Source organism: Scyliorhinus torazame, chromosome 22, assembly GCF_047496885.1.
Source record: "Scyliorhinus torazame isolate Kashiwa2021f chromosome 22, sScyTor2.1, whole genome shotgun sequence".
Taxonomy (NCBI): Eukaryota; Metazoa; Chordata; class Chondrichthyes; order Carcharhiniformes; family Scyliorhinidae; genus Scyliorhinus; species Scyliorhinus torazame.
Genome location: NC_092728.1, coordinates 78752802 through 78775543, shown reverse-complemented (window position 1 = coordinate 78775543; position 22742 = coordinate 78752802). Strand labels below are relative to the sequence as shown.

Below are 22742 nucleotides of genomic sequence, written 5' to 3'. Positions count from 1 at the left end.
GCCTTGTGATTTTAGTGGTTACCTTTGCTTCTGATACCCTGTAAATGCAAGTGTGCAGCTGTGATTTCCCATATTTCCCAGGAGTTCCTAATCCTTAGTTTTGTGCTCAGAATGTGGAGGGTGAGTCACCCTGTCAAGCTGTCATGTACTCGTCAAACCTAGCTAAGAGCTACATTGGCAGACAGCTGGGAACAAGTTGATTGTTGGATCGCTCAGAAATAATTAAATTTACCCAAAATGTTAGAACCCAATTTTTTTTCTTCGTCTGATCATGAATCTTAGCTTTTTTTCTCAGAATTTTGGGTGCAAATGTAGGACTTGATTTTATGATCCTCCGCCAGTGGATTTGACGGTAGGGAGGACTCATAAAATCAAGTGGGTGGCCAGCCCACTGTCTACCCCTTTGCCTCCACCAGTCACCCCCATTTTAAAGAATAGGCTTGCAGACCATAAATGTACGAACAAACAACTTTATTGGAAAGGTTTTTACTCTACAGGCTGTTGGGAATGACTACCCCTTTGCCCATGCAAACGGCTGATGACATCATCAATACGTGACATAATCAGACTCTCACAATGACCATGTTTCAGCTGGAAACGAGCATGAACACGACCCCGCACTTTCCCCTCCTCCCGCCATGACCTCTCAAACCCAGGTCCCACCCCTCAACCAAGGCCTGTCAGCTTGTTCCTGCGATACCCTAGACTCTCCTCACATCCAGGCTCCTCTTCACTGGAACTGTCTGTAGCCGCAGCAGTGGACATCGCTCCTGCCTGGCGCTGCTGGGACTTGAGAGCTGCCAGCCATCTGGCTGGCCAGCAACTAACTCTCCAAGTCACGATGTCGTCCTGAGATAGGGACGGAAGTCTCAGCTCAAATCAAGTAACACTGCTCCCAAGGACAGCCCTCAGTATGGTGGCAGGCTCGCCACTGTCCTTTTAACCAGGCAGTCGGGTAAAATCTAGCCCCATAGTGCTCCAGGTATTCAATCTAATAAATTGACTTAGGCTTAGACCAAAATGTGTAACACAATAAAACTTCATTCCAGGTGAAACTTCTTTCATCATTGTGTAACTTTCAAAATGTGTAGTTTTTAAAGTAATTTATGGTTGAATTTCGATTTTTTAGTACTGCACTGTAATCTTAATTAAATTGATCAAAACTACCCTTGTTTTTTTTCTACCTCTATTAAACTTCCCCTAGAAGTAAAATTGATTATTTTGTACTTGTTTTCAGCTATTTACCTTGGTTTGAAGTTTTCTACAAGTTGCTGAACATTTTAGCAGAATACACTGCCAAAGGACAGGTACAGTTTTTTAACATTGTGATTTAAGGTTTGCTAATTAGAATACAGCGCCTGAGATATTTCAATCTTTCATTCAAATTCATAAATTCTACTGGCATTTTTGCCTGTATTTAAAACGTATTCAACATGAACTGCACGGTGACACAGTGGTGAGCACTGCTGCTTCATGCCGAGGCCCTGGGTTCGATCCTGCCCCGGGTCACTGCACATTCTCCCTGTGTCTGCATGGTTCTCACTTCCACAACCCAAAGATGTACAGGGTTGGTGGATTGGCCACGCTAAATTGCCTGTCAATTGGAAGAAAAGAATTGAGTACTTTAAATTTTTTAAAAATTCAACAGAGGAGATGTTTATCAAATCTCAAAATTAATTCTTTGCTATTTTGAACAGCATAGATGAATTTAAACTCAGTGCAGTAATTTTACAATTGGTTTGGAGCTTTGCAAACTTTTTTTATTCTCTTGATTTATAATATTAATAAGTAGTTTTATGTAAATTAAATATAACGAAGACTAACCTATTTTTTTCCCAAACCCCTACGAATGCTGTTTTTAGTATACTACCACTACAGCACATTTCTTTAAAATGCAGTCTTGTACAACCTTTTTCTGACACTCTCCTGATAACTGGTAGCTGAACTATTTAACTTTGTGATATTAAATAGGTTTTGACCCTAAAGTCTAATCTTATAGATAATGCCACTGTATAGATGTGAACATGTTTTTAAAATAAATAGTCTGAAGATATGTTTTTGTATCTGTTGAATGTTTCAGGGCTGTCAGTGGAAGGAATTGCTGGAAACATTATATAACCTTTCACTTCCAGAACCAGGCTCAACTGTTCACTTAAGTGTGGTAAGTAGAATGTACTGCTGCACATTCATATATAAATATGAGTATATTGTTACAGAGCTGTACTGAACAAATTCTAACTCTTGTGTTTGGACTTTAATTAGCTGTGTCTATCTAAAGGGTACATTCACATACCACCTTATGTGTTTGTATTTCATCCCGACATACATGATGATGTGTAAACAGAAACAATGTCGGAATTAAATTAGTGTGCAAATTCCCAATGCTCCAGGATTTGATTTATAATTTATAGGTGTGATGTGAATACTCTCCTTTGCAGTTTGGGATCTGAGGTGTACAGTAGACTAGGGCATGTATGGAACTTTGTTTTTGGAAACAGTGGAACTATGTTGAAAATTAGACTGTATTGTCTTCTCTTTCCGTACCCTTCCCATGTCTATGATTTCAGTAAAAGGAATTCACAGTCACCCTTTCTTGGTTCTGTTGTTTGAAGTGTTGAGAATTGGTGAAAATTAAGATTAAAAAACAAAGTAAAACGGAGTTGATTAGAGGCAGACATTTGGAGAAATTATGAGATGTGTATTTGCCTATCAGTGGAAAACAAGTATTTTATATATATATTATATATATATATATATATATATATATATATATGACTAGAGAAAACAATGGGGCTATTGAGGGGTAACTTCAAAGTGAAGAGATAAGGAAATGTACATGTACCTGCCAAAACGAACTCCACAGGATGAATAACATTAAAGGGAAAAAGCAAGATAACTATAGAACTAACTAAGGAAAGAAAGAAAGAGACAGCCGATATCAGAACTGTATCAAGTTGCAGATATAGTGTCCCAAAAGAAGTAGCCATTTCCGCCCTCGCTGAACCTGAAGACTATTTCCTAAACGTGGCCACCTTAACCTGGTTGTGGTAATTACTTGCTAGATTTAACTCATAAAGTTACTTAAAAGAGAACGTTGGTCGGGAAAAGGGTGTCTCAGAGCTCAGGTAAACATAGGTCATTAGGGGACCAAGGGACAGTTTCATGTAAAATCCTGTCTGTGTAGTCATCAGTATACTTGAGTGACATAGTCTATTATAGTCCTTGTGCGTGTTTTGTCTTTTAAGTTCATAAATATTCTTTATTAATTGTTCACACAGCAGCTGGACTGTTCTTGCTGGGTTGTACACCGTTCCTCACATTATACCAGAAAAAACACATACACCACTAAGAACCGGTGCCCCAAGTTACCCTTCTGGGTTTTGGGTTACCCTCGCATTTAACATCAGCATGTTTCATAACAGAAGTGTGCCAAATTGGTTATTCCTCTTGAAGATAATTGGAAAAGTCATGTTGGTTACTCTTAGATTTGCCAAGCTATCCTGTGTAACACTCAATCTGACACCATGAACTATCAGCACCAACTTTCTTGTTGGAGTGTGAATGTAGTGGAAGTTTATAAAGGTAAATTGATTTAAAAAGTAGCGCTTAGTAATTGTTAAGAAATTCTATTCTGTTGGAATATTATTTCAAATGGTTTTACTCAGCGAGGATAGTTTAAAAAGATTCTGCATTACAAATTAAGCATCTTGTTTGCACCATGTACTTCCTGTTAGCATCAAATTGCTTGTCAGGTTTGAACCATCATACTTTAGCATATTAATATGGCAGCTGTGGTAGCATTTTTGCCCCTTGAGTCAGGAGGTTGTGTGTTCAAGTCCCACTGCAAGGCTTGAGCACAGAAATCAGTTAATGCTCCAGTATGGTGCTGGGGGAGTGCTGCACTGTCAGAGGGTCTTGTTTTGGATGAGATGTTGGACTGAGGCCCTGTCTGCCCCTCAGGTGGATGTAACATATCCCACAGCACTATTTTGAAGTAGAGACAGGGAATTATTCCCATTGTCCTGGCAAATATTTATCCCTCAATCAACATCACAAAAACAAATTATATAGTCATTATCACATTGTTGATTCTAGGAGCTCGCTGTGCATGAATTGACTGCTGTGTTTCCTACAGTTCAGACGTACTTCATTGGCTGTAAAATGCTTTGACACACTTATTTATGAAAGCTGCTGTATAAAAGCGAGCCTCTCTTTCGCACTATTTCATAGAAGAGCAGGGGAATTTTCTTCGGTGTACTAGCCAATATTAATCCCTTGATCAACATCACAAAACAATCAGATGATCTGATCAATATAATGTTGCTGTTTTTGGGAGTTCGCTGTGTGTCGTTTGCCTGCTGCATTTGCTACATAGCAGTGATCAAGTACTTTATAAATCATTTTTGGATGAAAGGCGCACTATAAATGCACATCTTTTTCTTTTTATCCTTTAACTCAACATAGCAACATCATGGAAGATTTGGCAGAAGATTTTTTAACAAACTATGAGTGGACATTTTATAGGCCATATGAACCATGTTGCTGGCATACTTAACCTGTCATTGATCTGTGTTAACTACTTTACAGAATGTGGGTGTCGCTGGTTACGGTGTCTCTGTCTTCCTTCTTCAGTTCCTTTCTGTTCCCCCACCCCCCTCCGACTCGGTCGCCTCAGCTTCACACCTGCATTACCTGAGTCCTAGGTTGCTCTGAGCGCTAGAGATGGCTTTTTCCAGATCCTGTAATCACATACGATTCAATTAGAATGGAATAGAGGGATATTTGGCAGGAGGGGGCTAGGAATGGTACATTGGATATGTGTGTGCTATCACGTGGAGACGAGACAATGTCTCCAACTGTGAAGTCATTGAAGCCTCGAGTCTAGATCCAGGTCACTGTTCTGTAATTTAACAAGATTTCTATTTGCTCTGTATAATTCATATTACAATGCACATTATGTAATTGGGCCGTAGGTATGCAGTTGCTGCTCACCTGTAATTGAAAATGATTATTCATGTAATCAAAATTCTTAATTTGCATAATTACTTGCTAATTTTAATTTAATTACATCATACACAAAGTGACTGAAACGATGATAAATAAGCGTGGAGTTAAGCAACTGCATTTTGACACTTGCCTTCTATCACAATATTTTGTTACACAGATTGTTGTCCATCTGATGCCTTCAGACAATTAAGTCACCTGTGACGCATCCTCTTTACAGACCGATGCCGAGTATCTAAACAACTTAATCGTCTCTCAAATTCTTGCCCAGCAATAACCACAAGCAGCTGAAGCTCAGCAGCTCCTCACTAATGTTAATCGACAGGTAGCAGTTGTTTGTCCTTGCCAGGTCATTGGCTGGCTGTGGAGAAGACCCAGCTCTACCAAGCAGAGCTTTTGTAGGAACAGCATGCCTGTCTGACCTAAAGGGCAGGCTGTCTCGGAGGCACTGTAGTCTGATGGGATAGTTCAGCTCATTCCAGGCATTTTGTACTCTGGTTCAAAAGAATGCTTCTAGTCTGCCCTCTGCTTAAGCATTTCATGGGCAATGGAGCAGGAAAGGATATCAAAGAACAGCTTATGGATGGCTTTGTTTCCTTTAGCTGTTCAGTTCCTGTGGGAGCATTTGAACTGAGTAGTTCAGCTGATGCAGCTAGACAGTTGAAATGGAAAGAGATGAAAAAATGTTTTAAAATTTTTTGAAATATTGTAGTTGTCTGCCAGAGACTGGGATCAAGTCCAAATCAGGAGGAGATCCTGAGAGGAGGTATTTTGAACAGCTGCTGAGAATGCTAAAATGGAATGAAGTGTCTCAATTCAGTTCCCAGTGGCACAAAAAGTACTATCACCATTTTAAATTTATGGATGAGGAAGTCAGTGCTCGATTAGAAAAGAGTCACAGAAAACAAGTAAAAGAGATCCAACTCCACATGGAAACAATTCCCTTCACTATTTGTCAGAGTGGCAAAGTTCTTCTGAAGAAATTATAGGGTTATAATTACCTTTGATCTGATGTTTGAAACCTTCATTTTCATTTACTTTCTCCTCCCCTTCATTCTTACCTTTTTCCCTACACCCTTTAATTTTGAAAGTGTTGATTCAAGGTTAGATGTGGTTCTTTGTCTTCCAGCTGGTCTTTGAGTTCCTTATCAAACTGTCCCGTTTTTTCCCCTGATGAGATCCTGAAAAATGAAAGTGAATGGCCCACTTGATTGTTTGTGCAGGTATCACAGCTGAGCTGAGCATGTTCTCAGCCGACGTTCATAGTTGTGCGTTTCCAACAAGTTAACTATAGGATTAAAAACAGTGACATTGACTAATATGCTTTACTGTCCAGCTTGGTGATCCTGAAACCAGTTACAACAGCCCTACCATCAACCTCTGACAGAGGATTGAACCTGAAATTTTCCTTGTCTTACTAGTCTGATGTAACCAGGTTTTGAAAAAATTATAAGTTCTCGTTACCAAGATAAAATTGAAAAATGCACAAGTCAAAAAGAAAAAGGAGGCATTTGTCAGGGCTAAAAGGCTGGGAACAGACGAAGCCTGTGTGGAATATAAGGAAAGTAGGAAGGAACTTAAGCAAGGAGTCAGGAGGGCTAGAAGGGGTCACAAAAAGTCATTGGCAAATAGGGTTAAGGAAAATCCTAAGGCTTTTTACACGTACATAAAAAGCAAGATGGTAGCCAGGGAAAGGGTTGGCCCACTGAAGGATAGGCAAGGGAATCTATGTGTGGAGCCAGAGGAAATGGGCGAGGTACTAAATGAATACTTTGCATCAGTATTCACCAAAGAGAAGAAATTGGTAGATGTTGAGTCTGGAGAAGGGTATGTAGATAGTCTGGGTCACATTGAGATCTAAAAAGACGAGGTGTTGGGTGTCTTAAAAAATATTAAGGTAGATAAGTCCCCAGGGCCTGATGGGATCTACCCCAGAATACTGGAGGAGGCTGGAGAGGAAATTGCTGAGGCCTTGACATAAATCTTTGGATCCTCACTGTCTTCAGGTGATCCTCACTGTCTTCAGGTGATGTCCCGGAGGACTGGAGAATAGCCAATGTTGTTCCTTTGTTTAAGAAGGATAGCAAGGATAATCCAGGGAACTACAGGCCGGTGAGCCTTACGTCAGCGGTAGGGAAATTACTGGAGAGAATTCTTCAAGACAGGACCTACTCCCATTTGGAAGCAAATGGACGTATTAACGAGAGGCAGCACGGTTTTGTGAAGGGGAGGTCGTATCTCACTAACTTGATAGAGTTTTTCGAGGAGGTCACAAAGATGATTGATGCAGGAAGGGCAGTGGATGTTGTCTATATGGACTTCAGTAAGGCCTTTGACAAGGTCCCTCATGGTAGACTAGTACAAAAGGTGAAGTCACACGGGATCAGGGTGAGCTGGCAAGGTGGATACAGAACTGGCTAGGGCATAGAAGGCAGAGAGTAGCAATGGAAGGATACTTTTCTAATTGGAGGGCTGTGACCAGTGGTGTTCCACAGGGATCAGTGCTGGGACCTTTGCTGTTTGTAGTATATATAAATGATTTGGAGGAAAATGTAACTGGTCTGATTAGTAAGTTTGCAGACAACACAAATGTTGGTGGAATTGCGGATAGCGATGAGGATGTCAGAGGACAGAGCAGGATTTAGATTGTTTGGCGACTTGGACGGAGAGATGGCAGATGGAGTTTAATCCGGACAAATGTGAGGTAATGCATTTTGGAAGGTCTAATGCAGGTAGGGAATATACAGTGAATGGTAGAACCCTCAAGAGTATTGAAAGTCAAAGAAATCTAGGAGTACAGGTCCACAGGTCACTGAAAGGGGCAATACAGGTGGAGAAGGTAGTCAAGAAGGCATACGGCATGCTTGCCTTCATTGGCCGGGGCATTGAGTATAAGAATTGGCAAGTCATGTTGCAGCTGTATAGAACCTTAGTTAGGCCACACTTGGAGTATCGTGTTCAATTCTGGTCGCCACACTACCAGAAGGATGTGGAGGCTTTAGAGAGGGTGCAGAAGAGATTTACCAGAATGTTGCCTGGTATGGAGGGCATTAGCTATGAGGAGCGGTTGAATAAACTCGGTTTGTTTTCACTGGAACGAAGGAGGTTGAGGGGTAACCTGATAGAGGTCTACAAAATTATTAGGGGCATAGACAGAGTGGATAGTCAGAGGCTTTTCCCCGGGGTAGAGGGGTCAATTACTAGGGGGCATAGGTTTAAGGTGAGAAGGGCAAGGTTTAGAGTAGATGTACAAGGCAAGTTTTTTACGCAGAGGGTAGTCGGTGCCTGGAACTTGCTACTGGAGGAGGTGGTGGAAGCAGGGACGATAGTGACATTTAAGGGGCATCCTGACAAATACATGAATAGGATGGGAATAGAGGGATACGGACCCAGGAAGTGTAGAAGATTGTAGTTTAGTCGGGCAGCATGGTCGGCACGGGCTTGGAGAGCCGAAGGGCCTGTTCCTGTGCTGTACATTTCTTTGTTCTTTGTTCTAAGTGGAAACACTGTTTTGTGAAATAAGATGAATGAAATAAAATATATTTGATTAGAATTTAGGAAGTGTGGAGGATGCATTATGCCATGCTATTTGTAAAATAGGTCTTAGAAATAGAAATGGAAAAATACCGTTAGTATAGTTTTGATATCTTTAGTACCATGAATGGGTATAAATACAAACATTACATTTACAATTTTAAATTGGTTGGTAAGTAAGATTTATTTCTGTTATAGCTGGTAACATAATAAGAATCATACTTTCAATTTTGTACATTTTCTGTTGACAGTATTTCATGAAAAGAATTCTGAATATCTTTTATTTTGGCAGCATTCATACTTTACTACACCCGATACCAGGGAACTTCCTAGTATTCCTGAAAATGTAAGTACACATCTCTGGCGGACAGCTTTTCAGTCGACTGGTTTAATTCGACAATTGTATTCTGTGACTCTGAACAGATTTATTCTTAGTGCTATGTTTTTTGTACCAAGTACTCTAAGAAGGGAATTGGGATATTGCAACTGATTGTTTTTGATTGTTGCACTGTATCTTCAGTTTATCAGTCAGTCTAAAATTAAAAATAAAATAACGTTTGCTAAATATTGTAATGTCTCATGCATTAAAACTGAAATATGTATTTTTACAGATTATTTTTAAAATACTGCATGTCATATTTTTTATGCATAAACCTTTGTTCGGTAGCCAGGTTTAAAGATATAAGAATATTTGCTCCAAGAAGTGCTTTCAAGAAGTGGCGACTAATATTTTTGCACAATTTGATCTATCTGAAGTATTAACGTAGCAGGCTGACTTGGAATAGATTGGGTCAGGTTTATTTTTTAAATATGTTTTTCTTTTACTTTTACGAATAGTTCCCAACTACACAACAGTGATTGACTTAAAGAACTTCATTGGTTATGAAGCACTTTGGCCATAAATTGCTTTCTTTCCTTTCTTCTTTCCTCTTCCCCTCTTTTGTGTTCTCCTGCCTCCCATTACCTTCCCGCCAGCCTCCATTGCATTTTCTCACTCTCCTTATTTCTCCACTTCCATGATCACCCTTTTGTTACAGCATATTAAATCACAGTGTCTTGCTGTCCCCTAAATCAGCTCCTTATTTCTCAGGAACAGAATCCTTTAATTTAGTTGTGGATTGTGACAATACTATATACAAAATATATTTTTTTATATAAAAGAACTGCCACCTGTCATGAAATGGAAGATTAAGGATAGTGCGAAGGGAGTACTTTTTAGTACAATGAGTTTCCCAGATTGGGAAATTCACTACTGGCTGAATGTACAGCAGGAGCCATTGTATGCTGATTTTTCCCAGCTAAGGAAACTCTGGATTCAAATATCAATTTCCAGGTTTTTGCTGCACTGCTCCTTAATCCAGTAAAATCACTGTTTGAATAATTCTCTGGTGAAGAGTGTGTAAATAGTGAGTTTCCACAGGAAAAGAGTGTTTATCAAAATCAGCCCCCTAAATTAAAACACCATTGAAGTGCATCTCCCAGGTTACCTAGCTTTTAACAATTTAAACACCTTATTTTGATGTTTAACGTTGCAATTAGTCTGTGGGATGTTAAATTGTTCACCAAAATTAGGCATGAAACCCGTAGAAAAACAAAAAAAAGTGGGTTAGCTTAAAAGTGAAAGGAAAAACTTTTGACCTGTCACTCGAGTTGTTAATAAAAGACAACAAATAACATGATGGGAAACATTACAGTACATTTAACAAATGCATCTATAGAACATAGAACATTACAGTGCAGTACAGGCCCTTCGGCCCTCGATGTTGCGCCGACCTGTGAAACCACTCTAAAGCCCATCTACACTATTCCCTTATCGTCCATATGTCTATCCAATGACCATTTGAATGCCCTGTAACTTGTAACGTCCTTCCGCACTGTCCACAACTCCACCAACTTTAGTGTCATCTGCTAATTTACTCACCCTTCCTTCTACGGCCTCCTCCAGGTCATTTATAAAAATGACAAACAGCAGTGGCCCCAAAACAGATCCTTGTGGTACACTACTAGTAACTGGACTCCAGTCTGAACACTTCCCATCAACCACCACCCTTTGTCTTCTTCCAGCTAGCCAATTTCTGATCCAAACTGCTAAATCATCCTGAATCCCATGCTTCCGTATTTTCTGCAGTAGCCTACCATGGGGAACCTTATCAGACGCTTTACTGAAATCCATATACACCACATCAACGGCTTTACCCTCATCCACCTGTTTGGTCACCTTCTCAAAGAACTCAATAAGGTTTGTGAGGCACGACCTACCCTTCACAAAACCGTGTTGACTATGTCTAATCAAATTATTCCTTTCCAGATGATTATACACCCTATCTCTTATAAACCTTTCCAAGATTTTGCCCTATGGTTTAATTATATTAAAATGATTCTACTCCTGCATAATTAACCCTTTTCAGATAATATAACATTATACATTAATACATAATATAGCATAATATATTATACGTGAATATATTAATGTAATATAACGGTAGGTATGTAATAGTGAGTGGGTTGTTTGCAGGTACTCCGTTAGTCATGGGGAATGTATATGCCCCTAATTGGGACAATGTAACATTTATCAAAGGTTTGCTAGCTTCCATCCCTGATTTAGACACACATCGATTGGACTTTAACTGTGTGTTGGAACCCAAAATAGACCGATCAAGCCCTAAATTTCCGGCTCTCTCGGGATGGTGATGGTGCTTCAAACTTGCATGGAGTAGATGGGGGAGTGGACCCATGAAGATTCCTGCATCCACATGATCAGGAATTCTCATTTTTCTCACATATACATGAGATCTACTCGAGAATAGACTATTTTGTGTTTGATAAGTTTCTACTCCTGGGAATCAGAAAAGTGGAATATTTGAGGATAGTGATCTCTGATTACACTCTACATTTTGTGAACCTTGAGCAGATCCCATCCAGTGGGCTCTACATACATTGTGGCACTACTAGCTTAGAAGGAGGGGGGAACCTAGCTGGGGGGAGGGGGGAACTGGGTTGCTGTTGCATTGGCCAAAGGGGAGCTGGGGCTCGGGGAGAGAGTTGGGGCGGGGGTCTGCCACTGGGGGCAATGGAGAGTGCGGGAGGCGCGGGCACGTGTTTGGCCTAGAAAAGGGGATGGCTAATCGGCAGGGGGGGTGGGCGGGAAGCCCCCTGATCCGGCTGATAACTTGGAATGTGAGAGGCCTGAACAGGCCGGTCAAGAGGGCCCGTATGTTCGTGCACCTGAAGGGACTGAAGGCAGATGTGGTTATGCTCCAGGAGACGCATTTGAGGGTGGCAGATCAGGTTAGGCTGAGAAAGGGGTGGGTAGGGCAGGTTTTCTACTCTGGGTTGGACACAAAGAATCGAGGGGTGCCAATTTTGGTGGGGAAGCGGGTGTCGTTTGAGGCGCTGAGCATCGTGGCAGACAATGGAGGTAGGTATGTGATGGTAAGTGGTAAGCTGCAGCGGGTGCGGGTGTTATTAGTGAATGTATATGCCCCGAATTGGGACGATGCCGGATTTATGCGCTGCATGTTGGGCCGGATTCTGGACCTGGAGGCAGGGAGCTTGATAATGGGGGGGTGGGGACTTCAACACGGTACTGGATCCAGCATTGGACCGCTCCAGGTCCAGGACAGGTAAGAGGCCGGCGGCGGCCAAGGTGCTGAGGGGGTTTATGGACCAGATGGGAGGAGTGGACCCATGGAGGTTTGTCAGGCCGCGGGCCAGGGAATTTTCTTTTTTTTCCTACGTCCATAAAGCCTACTCCCGGATAGACTTCTTCGTTATAAGCAGGGCACTAATCCCGAGGGTGGAGGACACGGAGTATTCGGCCATAGCCAACTCAGACCATGCCCCGCATTGGGTGGAGCTGGAGCTAGTGGAGGAGAGGGACCAGCGCCTGCTGTGGCACCTGGATGTGGGCTTGTTGGCGGATAAGGAGGTGAGCGGGAGGATTCGGGGGTGCATTGAAAGCTATCTAGAGGCTAACGATAATGGGGAGGTGCAGGTGGGGGTGGTCTGCGAGGCGCTGAAGGTGGTGATTACGGGAGAGCTAATCTCCACTAAGGAGAAGAAGGAGAGGAGAGAGAGGGAGAGATTGCTGGGGGAGATTTTAAGGGTGGATAGGAGGTATGCAGAGGTCCCCAAGGAGGGACTACTCAAGGAGCGACGAAGCCTCCAGGCCGCGTTTGACCTGTTGACCACCAAGAAGGCAGAGGTGCAGTGGAGGAAAGCGCAAGGGGCGGTGTATGAGTACAGGGAGAAAGCTAGCCGGATGTTGGCACACCAGCTTTGGAAGCGCGGGGCAGCGAGGGAGATTGGGGGAGTTAGGGATAAAGGGGGGAACACGGTGCGGAGTGCGGTGGGAATAAATGCGGTATTTAGAGTCTTTTATGAGGGGCTGTCTCGGATCGTGTTTTCGGGATCCTTAAGGGGGAGGGGGAGCAGCCCCAAGTCGTGGTCCACATAGGTACGAACAACATGGATAGGAAAAGGGATAGGGATGTAAGGCAGAAATTCAGGGAGCTAGGGTGGAAACTTAGATCTAGGACAAACAGAGTTATTATCTCTGGGTTGTTGCCCGTGCCATGTGCTAGCGAGACGAGGAATAGGGAGAGAGAGGAGTTGAACACGTGGCTACAGGGATGGTGCAGGAGGGAAGGTTTCAGATTTGTGGATAATTGGGGCTCATTCTGGGGTCGGTGGGACCTCTACAAACGGGATGGTCTACACCTGGACCAGAGGGGTACCAATATCCTGGGGGGGAAATTTGCTAATGCTCTTCAGGAGGGTTTAAACTAGTTCATCAGGGGCTTGGGAACCTGAATTGTAGCTCCAGTATACAGGAGGTTGAGAGTGAGGTCATGAGTAAGATTTCAAAGTTGCAGGAGTGTACCGGCAGGCAGCAAGGTGGTTTAAAGTGTGTATTCTTCAATGCCAGGAGCATCCGGAATATGGTGGGTAATCTTGCGGCATGGGTTGGTACATGGGCCATTTCGGAGACATGGATAGAGCAGGGACAGGAATGGTTGTTGCAGGTGCCGGGGTTTAGATATTTCAGTAAGCTCAGGGAAGGGGTTAAAAGAGGGGGAGGGGTGGCACTGTTAGTCAAGGACAGTATTACGGTGGCAGAAAGGACGTTTGATGACTCGTCTACTGAGGTAGTATGGGCTGAGGTTAGAAACAGGAAAGGAGAGGTCACCCTGTTAGGGGTTTTCTATAGGCCTCCGAAAAGTTCCAGAGATGTAGAGGAAAGGATTGCAAAGATGCTTCTGGATAGGAGCGAAAGCACCAGGGTAGTTGTTATGGGGGACTTTAACTTTCCAAATATTGACTGGAAATGCTGTAGTTCGAGTACTTTAGATGGGTCCGTTTTTGTCCAATGTGTGCAGGAGGGTTTCCTGACGCAGTATGTAGATAGGCCAACGAGAGGCGAGGCCATTTTGGATTTGTACTGGGTAATGAACCAGGACAGGTGTTAGATTTGGAGGTAGGTGAGCACTTTGGTGATAGTGACTACAATTCGATTACGTTTACTTTAGCGATGGAAAGGGATATACCGCAGGGCAAGAGTTATATCTGGGGGAAAGGCAATTATGATGCGATGAGGCAAGACTTAGGATGCATCGGATGGAGAGGAAAACTGCAGGGGATGGGCACAATGGAAATGTGGAGCTTGTTCTTTTTAAAAAAAATATATTTTATTAAATTTTTCAAACAAAATTTTTCCGTTTTTACAAATCAACATAAAAATAATACAATAACTGGTAAATAACATTATTTAAATAATATAGTGAACTAACAAAGTGACAAAAAATAGTGCCCCCCCCCCCCCCCCCCCCCCCCCCCCCCCCCCCCCCCCGGGTTGCTGCTGCTGTCAATCTATTTTCCCTTAACGTTCCGTGAGATAGTCAAGGAACGGTTGCCACCGCCTGGAGAACCCCTGAGCCGATCCTCTCAGCGCAAATTTTATTCGTTCCAGCTTTATGAACCCTGCCACGTCGTTTATCCAGGCCTCCACGCCGGGGGGTTTCGCTTCCTTCCACATAAGTAGGATCCTTCGCCGGGCTATCAGGGACGCAAAGGCCAGAATATCGGCCTCTTTCGCCTGCACTCTCGGCTCTTCCGCTACCCCAAATATCGCTAACCCCCAGCCTGGCTTGACCCGGACCTTCACCACCTTTGAGATCACCCTTGCCATGCCCCTCCAATACTCATCCAATGCCGGACACGACCAGAACATGTGTGTGTGGTTCGCCGGGCTTCCCGAGCACCTCCCGCACCTGTCCTCCACTCTGAAGAACCTGCTCATTCTTGCTCCCGTCATATGTGCTCTGTGTAGAACCTTAAATTGAATCAGGCTAAGCCTGGCACACTAAGACGAGGAATTTACCCTACTTAGTGCATCAGCCCACAGCCCCTCCTCAATCTCCTCCCCCAGCTCTTCTTCCCATTTTCCTTTCAGTTCCTCTACCCGCGTCTCCCCCTCATCTCTCATCTCCTGATATATTTCGGACACTTTGCCCTCCCCGACCCATACCCCCGAAATCACTCTATCCTGGATCCCCTGTGTCGGGAGCAGCGGAAATTCCCTCACCTGTTACCTCGTAAACGCCCTCACTTGCATATACTGAAGATATTCCCCGGGGGCAACTCATATTTTTCCTCCAGCGCTCCCCGGCTCGCAAACGTCCCGTCTATAAACAGGTCCCTCAGTTTCCTAATTCCTACTCGTTGCCAACTCTGGAACCCCCCCGTCCATCCTTCCTGGGACAAACCTGTGGTTATTCCTAATCGGGGACCACACCGAGGCACCCGTCACCCCCCTGTGTCGCCTCCACTGCCCCCAGATCCTCAAGGTTGCCACCACCACTGGGTTTGTGGTATACCTTTTTCGGGGGGAACGGCAGCGGCGCCGTCACCAGCGCCTTTAGGCTCGTTCCTTTACAGGACGCCATCTCCAGCCTCTTCCACGCCGCCCCTCTCCCTCCCTCATCTACTTACAGACCATCGCCAGATTGGCGGCCCAGTAGTAGTCGTTCAGGCTCGGCAGCGCCAGTCCCCCTCTATCCCTACTGCGCTGCAGGAACCCCCTCTTTACCCTCGGGGTCTTCCCTTCCCACACAAAGCTCATAATGCTCCTGTCTATTTTTTTGAAAAAGGCCTTTGTGATCAGAATGGGGAGACACTGAAACACGAAAAGAAACCTCGGGAGGACCATCGTATTTACCGCCTGCACTCTGCCCGCCAATGAGAGTGGCAACATATCCCACCTCTTGAAGTCCTCCTCCATCTGCTCCACCAGTCGCGTCAGATTAAGTCTGTGTAGAGTTCCCCAGTTCCTGGCTACCTGGATCCCAAGATATCGGAAGCTCCTTTCCACTCTCCTTAACGGCAGAGCGTCTATTCCTCTTCCCTGGTCCCCGGGGTGTATTACAAAAAGCTCGCTCTTCCCCATATTTAGCCTGTATCCCGAGAAATCTCCAAACTCCCTCAGTATCTGCATAACCTCTGGCATCCCCTCTACAGGGTCCGCAACATATAGCAGTAAGTCATCAGCATAGAGTGACACTCGATGCTCCTCTTCCCCTCTAACCACCCCCCTCCATTTCTTAGAGTCCCTCAACGCTATGGCCAGTGGTTCAATTGCCAATGCGAACAGTAATGGGGACAGGGGACACCCCTGTCTTGTTCCCCTGTGTAACCGAAAATACCCCGATCTTTGCCGGTTTGTGACTACACTTGCCACTGGGGCCCCATATAGGAGTCTGACCCATCTAACAAATCCCTCCCCGAACCCAAACCTCCTCAGCACCTCCCACAAATAGTCCCACTCCACCCTATCGAATGCCTTCTCCGCATCCATCGCCGCCACTATCTCTGCCTCTCCCTCCGCTGGGGGTGTCATCATCACCCCCAGCAGCCGTCGAACGTTGACATTCAGTTGTCTCCCCTTTACAAACCCTGTCTGGTCTTCATGCACCACCCCCGGGACGCAATCCTCTATCCTTGTCGCCAGCAGTTTGGCGTCTACATTTAGGAGTGAGATAGGCCTGTATGACCCGCATTGCAGCTGATCTTTATCCCGCTTCAGAATTAATGATATCGTCGCCTCCGACATTGTCGGGGGTAGTATCCCCCCTTCCCTGGCCTCGTTAAAGGTTCTCGCCAGCTGCGGGGCCAACAGGTCCACATATTTCCTGTAGAATTCCACCGGAAACCCGTCTGGTCCCGGGGCCTTCCCTGCTTGCATGTTCCCCAGTCCCTTAGTCACCTCGTCCACCTCGATTGGCGCCCCCAGACCTGCCACTTCCTGCTCCTCCACCCTCTGGAACCTTAGTTGGTCCAGAAAATGTAGCATTCCCTCTTTTCCCCCTGGGGGTTGGGACTTATATAGCCTCTCATAAAAGGTCTTAAACACCTCATTTACCTTCCCTGCTCTATGCTCCATAGTTCCCGTTTCATCCCCAACTCCCCCAATCTCTCTCGCCGCTATCCTCTTACGAAGTTGGTGGGCCAGCAGCCGGCTCGCCTTTTCCCCATACTCATATCTCATCCCCTGTGCCTTCCTCCACTGTGCCTCTGCCTTCCCTGTGGTCAGCAGGTCAAACTCCGTCTGAAGTCTTCGCCTTTCTCTATATAGTCCTTCGTCTGGGGCCTCCGCATATCTTTTATTCACCCTCAAAATCTCCCCCACTAATCTCTCCCTTTCTTTGCCCTCTTGTTTCTCCTTGTGGGCTCTAATGGAGATCAGCTCTCCTCTAACCACCACCTTCAGCGCTTCCTATACTACCCCCACCTGAACCTCACCGTCGTCATTGACCTCCAGGTATCTCCCAACACACCCCCGCACCCTTCCACAGACCCCCTCATCCGCCAATAGTCCCACATCCAGTCGCCAGAGTGGGTGCTGCTCCCTCTCTTCTAGTTCCAGATCCACCCAGTGCGGGGCATGGTCTGAAATGGCAATGCCGAGTACTCCGTTCCTGCCACCTTCAAGATCAGTGCCCTACTCATAACAAAGAAGTCTATTCGGGAATATACCTTGTGGACATGGGAGAAAAAGGAAAACTCTTTGGCCAACGGCCTAGCAAACCTCCACGGATCCACTCTCCCCATTTGTTCCATAAATCCCCTAAGCACCTTGGCCGCTGCCGGCCTTCTTCCGGTCCTGGATCTAGACCGGTCTAGCCCTGGATCCAGCACCGTGTTGAAGCCCCCCCCCCCCCATTACCAAGCTTCCCACCTCAAATTCCGGGATACGTCCCAGCATCCACTTCATAAATCCCGCGTCATCCCAGTTCGGGGCATATACATTTACCAGCACGACCGCCTCTCCCTGCAATCTACCACTCACCATCACATATCTGCCCCCGTTATCCACCACTATATTCTTAGCCTCGAACGACACCCGTCCCCCCGTCCCCCGCCGACTAGCCATCCCCTTTTCTGGGCCAGCCCCCCGTCCAGGTCCCGCGCACCCACCTGTCCCCCAGGCGGCGCCTTCCCGTCCCGACCACCTCTTCTCTTGCCAGCTACCCCTTGCACTCAGCAGCAGCAACCCAGTTAGTCCCCCCCCCCCCCGCCCCACCTCACCCCGCTAGATCTCCATCGAGCATGGTTACTCCCCCATAATGCTTCCGAAAGTCAGCTAACTCTAGCTGGCCCCGTCTTCCCCCGTTCTCTCTTTGACCTCCCTGTGTGTGGGGCTCTCTTCCTTCCTGCGCCTATCTTCCCGCCATCATCTCCATAGCGCGGGAAAACCCCGTGCTTTCCTATCGGCCCCACCCCCTATGGCGCAGCTCCCTCATTCCCCCTCCCCCTCTCTGTCCCTTTTTCCACTGGCGCCCACATTTCCTTGTGTCCCCCCATCAAGGGGAGAGAAATTCCCCACCCAACGTTACTATATAATAAACCTCCTATTTCCCACTTTACATTTCTGTACCACCACCTCGTTGCTTTCCCCCCCCCCCCCCCCAACATCAAACTCTCAGTTCTAGTCCAGTTTCTCTTCTTGAATGAAGGTCCATGCCTCATCCGCCGTTTCGAAGTAGTAGTGCTTGCCCTGATGCGTGACCCACAATCGCGCCGGCTGCAGCATCCCGAATTTTATTTTCTTCCTGTGAAGCACCGCCTTGGCCCGATTAAAGCTCGCCCTCCTTCTCGCCACCTCAGCACTCCAGTCCTGATACACTCGTATCACCGCATTCTCCCACTTGCTACTCCGTACCTTCTTGGCCCAGCTCAAGACCGCCTCTCTGTCCATGAAGCGGTGAAATCTCACCACTATCGCCCTTGGTATTTCACCTGCCTTTGGTCTTCTCACAAGGACCCGGTACGCTCCTTCCACCTCCAGGGGGCCCGTTGGGGCCTCAGCTCCCATTAGCGTATGGAGCATCGTGCTCACATAAGCCCCAACATCAGCTCCCTCTGTTCCTTCGGGGAGACCTAGAATCCGTAGGTTCTTCCTTCTCGAGCTGTTCTCCAGGGCTTCCAGCCTTTCGATGCACCTCTTATGTAGCGCCTCATGCGTCTCCGTTTTTACCACCAGGCCCTGTATCTCATCCTCATTTTCGGCTGCCTTTGCCTTCACTCCACGGAGCTCTATCGCCTGGACCTTTTGTGTTTCCTTCAGTCCCTCGATTGCCAATAGCATCGGCGCCAGCACCTCCTTCTTTGGTTCCTCCACACATCATCGGAGGAATTCCTGCTGGTCCGGGCCCCATGTCGTCTGGGCTCCATCCGCCGCCATCTTGCTTCTCCCTTCTCTTCTCTGCCGCTGCTCCAAAGGATCCTTCGCAATCTGGCCACTACCGCTGGTCCTTTCCATACACACACCGGGGGGGGGGGGCACTTGTCACCCCACACTGGATTTGGTCTGGAAAAATTTCCGTTGGGGCTCCCGAAAAGAGCCCAAAAGTCCGTTAGAACGGGAGCTGCCGAAACGTGCGGCTTAGCAGTGCATCGCCGCAACCGGAAAACCATGTGGAGCTTGTTCAAGGAACAGCTATTGCATGTCCTTGATAAGTATGTACCTGTCAGGCAGGGAGGAAGTGGTCGAGCAAGGGAACCGTGGTTTACTAAAGCAGTCGAAACACTTGTCAAGAGGAAGAAGGAGGCTTATGTAAAGATGAGACATGAAGGTTCATTTAGGGCGCTCGAGAGTTACAAGTTAGCTAGGAAGGACCTGAAGAGAGAGCTAAGAAGAGCCAGGAGGGGACATGAGAAGTCTTTGGCAGATAGGATCAACGATAACCCTAAAGCTTTCTATGGAGATGTCAGGAATAAAAGAATGACGAGGGTAAGAGTAGGGCCAGTCAAGGACAGTAGCGGGAAGTTGTGCGTGGAGTCCGAGGAGATAGGAGAGGTGCTAAATGAATATTTTTCATCAGTATTCACACAGGCAAAAGATAGTGTTGTCGGGGAGAATTCAGACTGAGATTCAGGCTACTAGATTAGAAGGGCTTGAGGTTCATAAGGAGGAGGTGTTAGCAATTCTGGAAAGTGTGAAAATAGATGAGTCCCCTGGGCCAGATGGGATTTATCCTAGGATTCTCTGGGAAGCTAGGGAGGAGATTGCTGAGACTTTGGCTTTGATCTTTAAGTCATCTTTGTCTTCAGGAATAGTGCCAGAAGACTGGAGGATAATAAATGTTGTCCCCTTGTTCAAGAAGGGAAGTAGAGACAACCCCGGTAACTATAGACCAGTGAGCCTTACTTCTGTTGTGGGCAAAATCTTGGAAAGGTTTATAAGAGATAGGATGTATAATCATCTGGAAAGGAATAATTTGATTAGAGATAGTCAACACGGTTTTGTGAAGGGTAGGTTGTGCCTCACAAACCTTATTGAGTTCTTTGAGAAGGTGACCAAACAGGTAGATGAGGGTAAAGCCGTTGATGTGGTGTATATGGATTTCAGTAAAGCGTTTGATAATGTTCCCCACGTTAGGCTACTGCAGAAAATACGGAGGCATGGGATTCAGGATGATTTAACAGTTTGGATCATGAATTGGCTAACTGGAAGAAGACAAAGGGTGGTGGTTGATGGGAAATGTTCAGACTGGAGTCCAGTTACTCGTGGTGTACCACAAGGATCTGTTTTGGGGCCACTGCTGTTTGTCATTTTTATAAATGACCTGGAGGAGGGCGTAGAAGGATGGGTGAGTAAATTTGCAGATGACACTAAAGTCGGTGGAGTTGTGGACAGTGCGGAAGGATGTTACTTCAAGTTACAGAGTGACATAGATAAGCTGCAGCGCTGGGCTGAGAGGTGGCAAATGGAGTTTAATGCAGAAAAGTGTGAGGTGATTCATTTTGGAAGGAATAACAGGAAGACAGAGTACTGGGCTAATGGTAAGATTCTCGGCAGTGTGGATGAGCGGAGTGATCTCGGTGTCCATGTACATAGATCCCTGAAAGTTGCCACCCAGGTTGAGAGGGTTGTTAAGAAGGCGTATGGTGTGTTAGCTTTTATTGGTAGAGGGATTGAGTTTCGGAGCCATGAGGTCATGTTGCAGCTGTACAAAACTCTGGTGCGGCCGCATTTGGAGTATTGCGTGCAATTCTGGTCGCCGCATTATAGGAAGGATGTGGAAGCATTGGAAAGGGTGCAGAGGAGATTTACCAGAATGTTGTCTGGTATGGAGTGAAGATCTTATGAGGGAAGGCTGAGGGACTTGAGGCTGCTTTTGTTAGAGAGAAGAAGGTTAAGAGGTGACTTAATTGAGGCATACAAGATGATCAGAGGATTGGATAGGGTGGACAGTGAGAGCCTTTTTCCTTGGATGGTGATGTCTAGCACGAGGGGACATAGCTTTAAATTGAGGGGAGATAGATATGAGACAGATGTCAGAGGTAGGTTCTTTACTCAGAGAGTAGTAAGGGCGTGGAATGCCCTGCCTGCAACAGTAGTGGACTCGCCAACACTAAGGGCATTCAAATGGTCATTGGATAGACATATGGATGATAAGGGAATAGTGTAGATGGGCTTTAGAGTGGTTTCACAGGTCGGCGCAACATCGAGGGCCGAAGGGCTTGTACTGCGCTGTTATGTTCTCTGTATAGGTCTGAGCCCCCGACGGAGGAGGGGGGGGAAGCGTCGATTTTTGGATCGGCTGAGGTTCCCGAGGGTGGAGGAGGAGCAGGTGGCTGGAGGAGCTGACTAAGGGGCTGGGGAGTATGCAGGCGGGGAAGGCACCGGGGCCAGATGGGTTCCCGGTGGAATTTTACCGGAAGTACATGGATCTTCTGGGCCCTCTATTCGTGAGGCCTTTCAATGAGGCGAGGGAGGCAGGGGTCCTACCCCCGACGATGTCCAGGGCGCTGATCTCACTGATCTTGAAGCGGGACAAGGACCCATTACAGTGTGGGTCGTATAGGCCAATCTCTCTCCTCAACGTGGACGCGAAGCTGTTAGCGAAGGTGTTGGCTACCAGAATTGAGGACTGTGTCCCGGGGGTAATTCACGAGGAGCAGACGGGTTTTGTTGAGGGAAGGCAGCTGAATACCAATATGCGGAGGCTCCTTAACGTAATCATGATGCCTACAGTGGAGGGGGAAGCGGAGATAGTGGCAAGGATGGACGCGGAGAAGGCCTTCGATAGGGTGGAGTGGGGGTATCTTTGGGAAGTGTTGAGGAGGTTTTTGTTCGGGGAGGGGTTCATTAGTTGGGTTAGGCTACTTTACGAAGCCCCGGTGGCGAGTGTGGCCACGAATCGGAGGAGGTCGGATTACTTTCGACTGTTCCGGGGGATGAGGCAGGGGTGCCCCCTATCCCCCCCTGCTATTTGCATTGGCAATTGAGCCTTTGGCTATGGCTCTAAGGGCTTCCAGGAACTGGAGGGGGCTGGTCCGGAGGGGGGGGTGGGGGGGGGGTGGGGGGAGGAACACCGGGTGTCGTTGTATGCCGATGACCTGTTACTGTATATGGCGGAACCAGTGGGGGGGATGCCGGAGGTGATGCGGATCCTCAGGGAGTTTGGGGACTTTTCCGGGTATTAGCTCAACGTGGGGAAGAGTGAGCTCTTCATGCTACACCCAGGGGACCAGGGAAGGGGGATAGATGAGCTTCCACTGAAGAGGGCAGAAAGGAGTTTTTGGTACCTAGGGATCCAGGTGGCCAGGAGCTGGAGGGCCCTACACAAGCTCAACTTGACGAGTCTGATGGAGGAGAAGTATAAAAGGTGGGATATACTGCCACTCCCTGGCGGGTAGGGTAC

The 22742-nt window shown here is 46.4% G+C and overlaps 1 protein-coding gene across 12 annotated transcripts in view; it reads left to right on the top strand.

Moving 5' to 3' along the window:
• Positions 1-22742, top strand: part of dennd1a (DENN/MADD domain containing 1A) — a 723976-nt gene that overhangs the window by 340467 nt on the left and 360767 nt on the right. For all 12 annotated transcript variants that reach the window (XM_072488418.1, XM_072488416.1, XM_072488417.1 and 9 more), the window contains exons 6-8: positions 1238-1307; positions 2081-2161; positions 8831-8884. In XM_072488418.1, coding sequence (XP_072344519.1) covers positions 1238-1307; positions 2081-2161; positions 8831-8884 — 205 coding nt within the window. The remainder of the gene's footprint in view (positions 1-1237; positions 1308-2080; positions 2162-8830; positions 8885-22742) is intronic.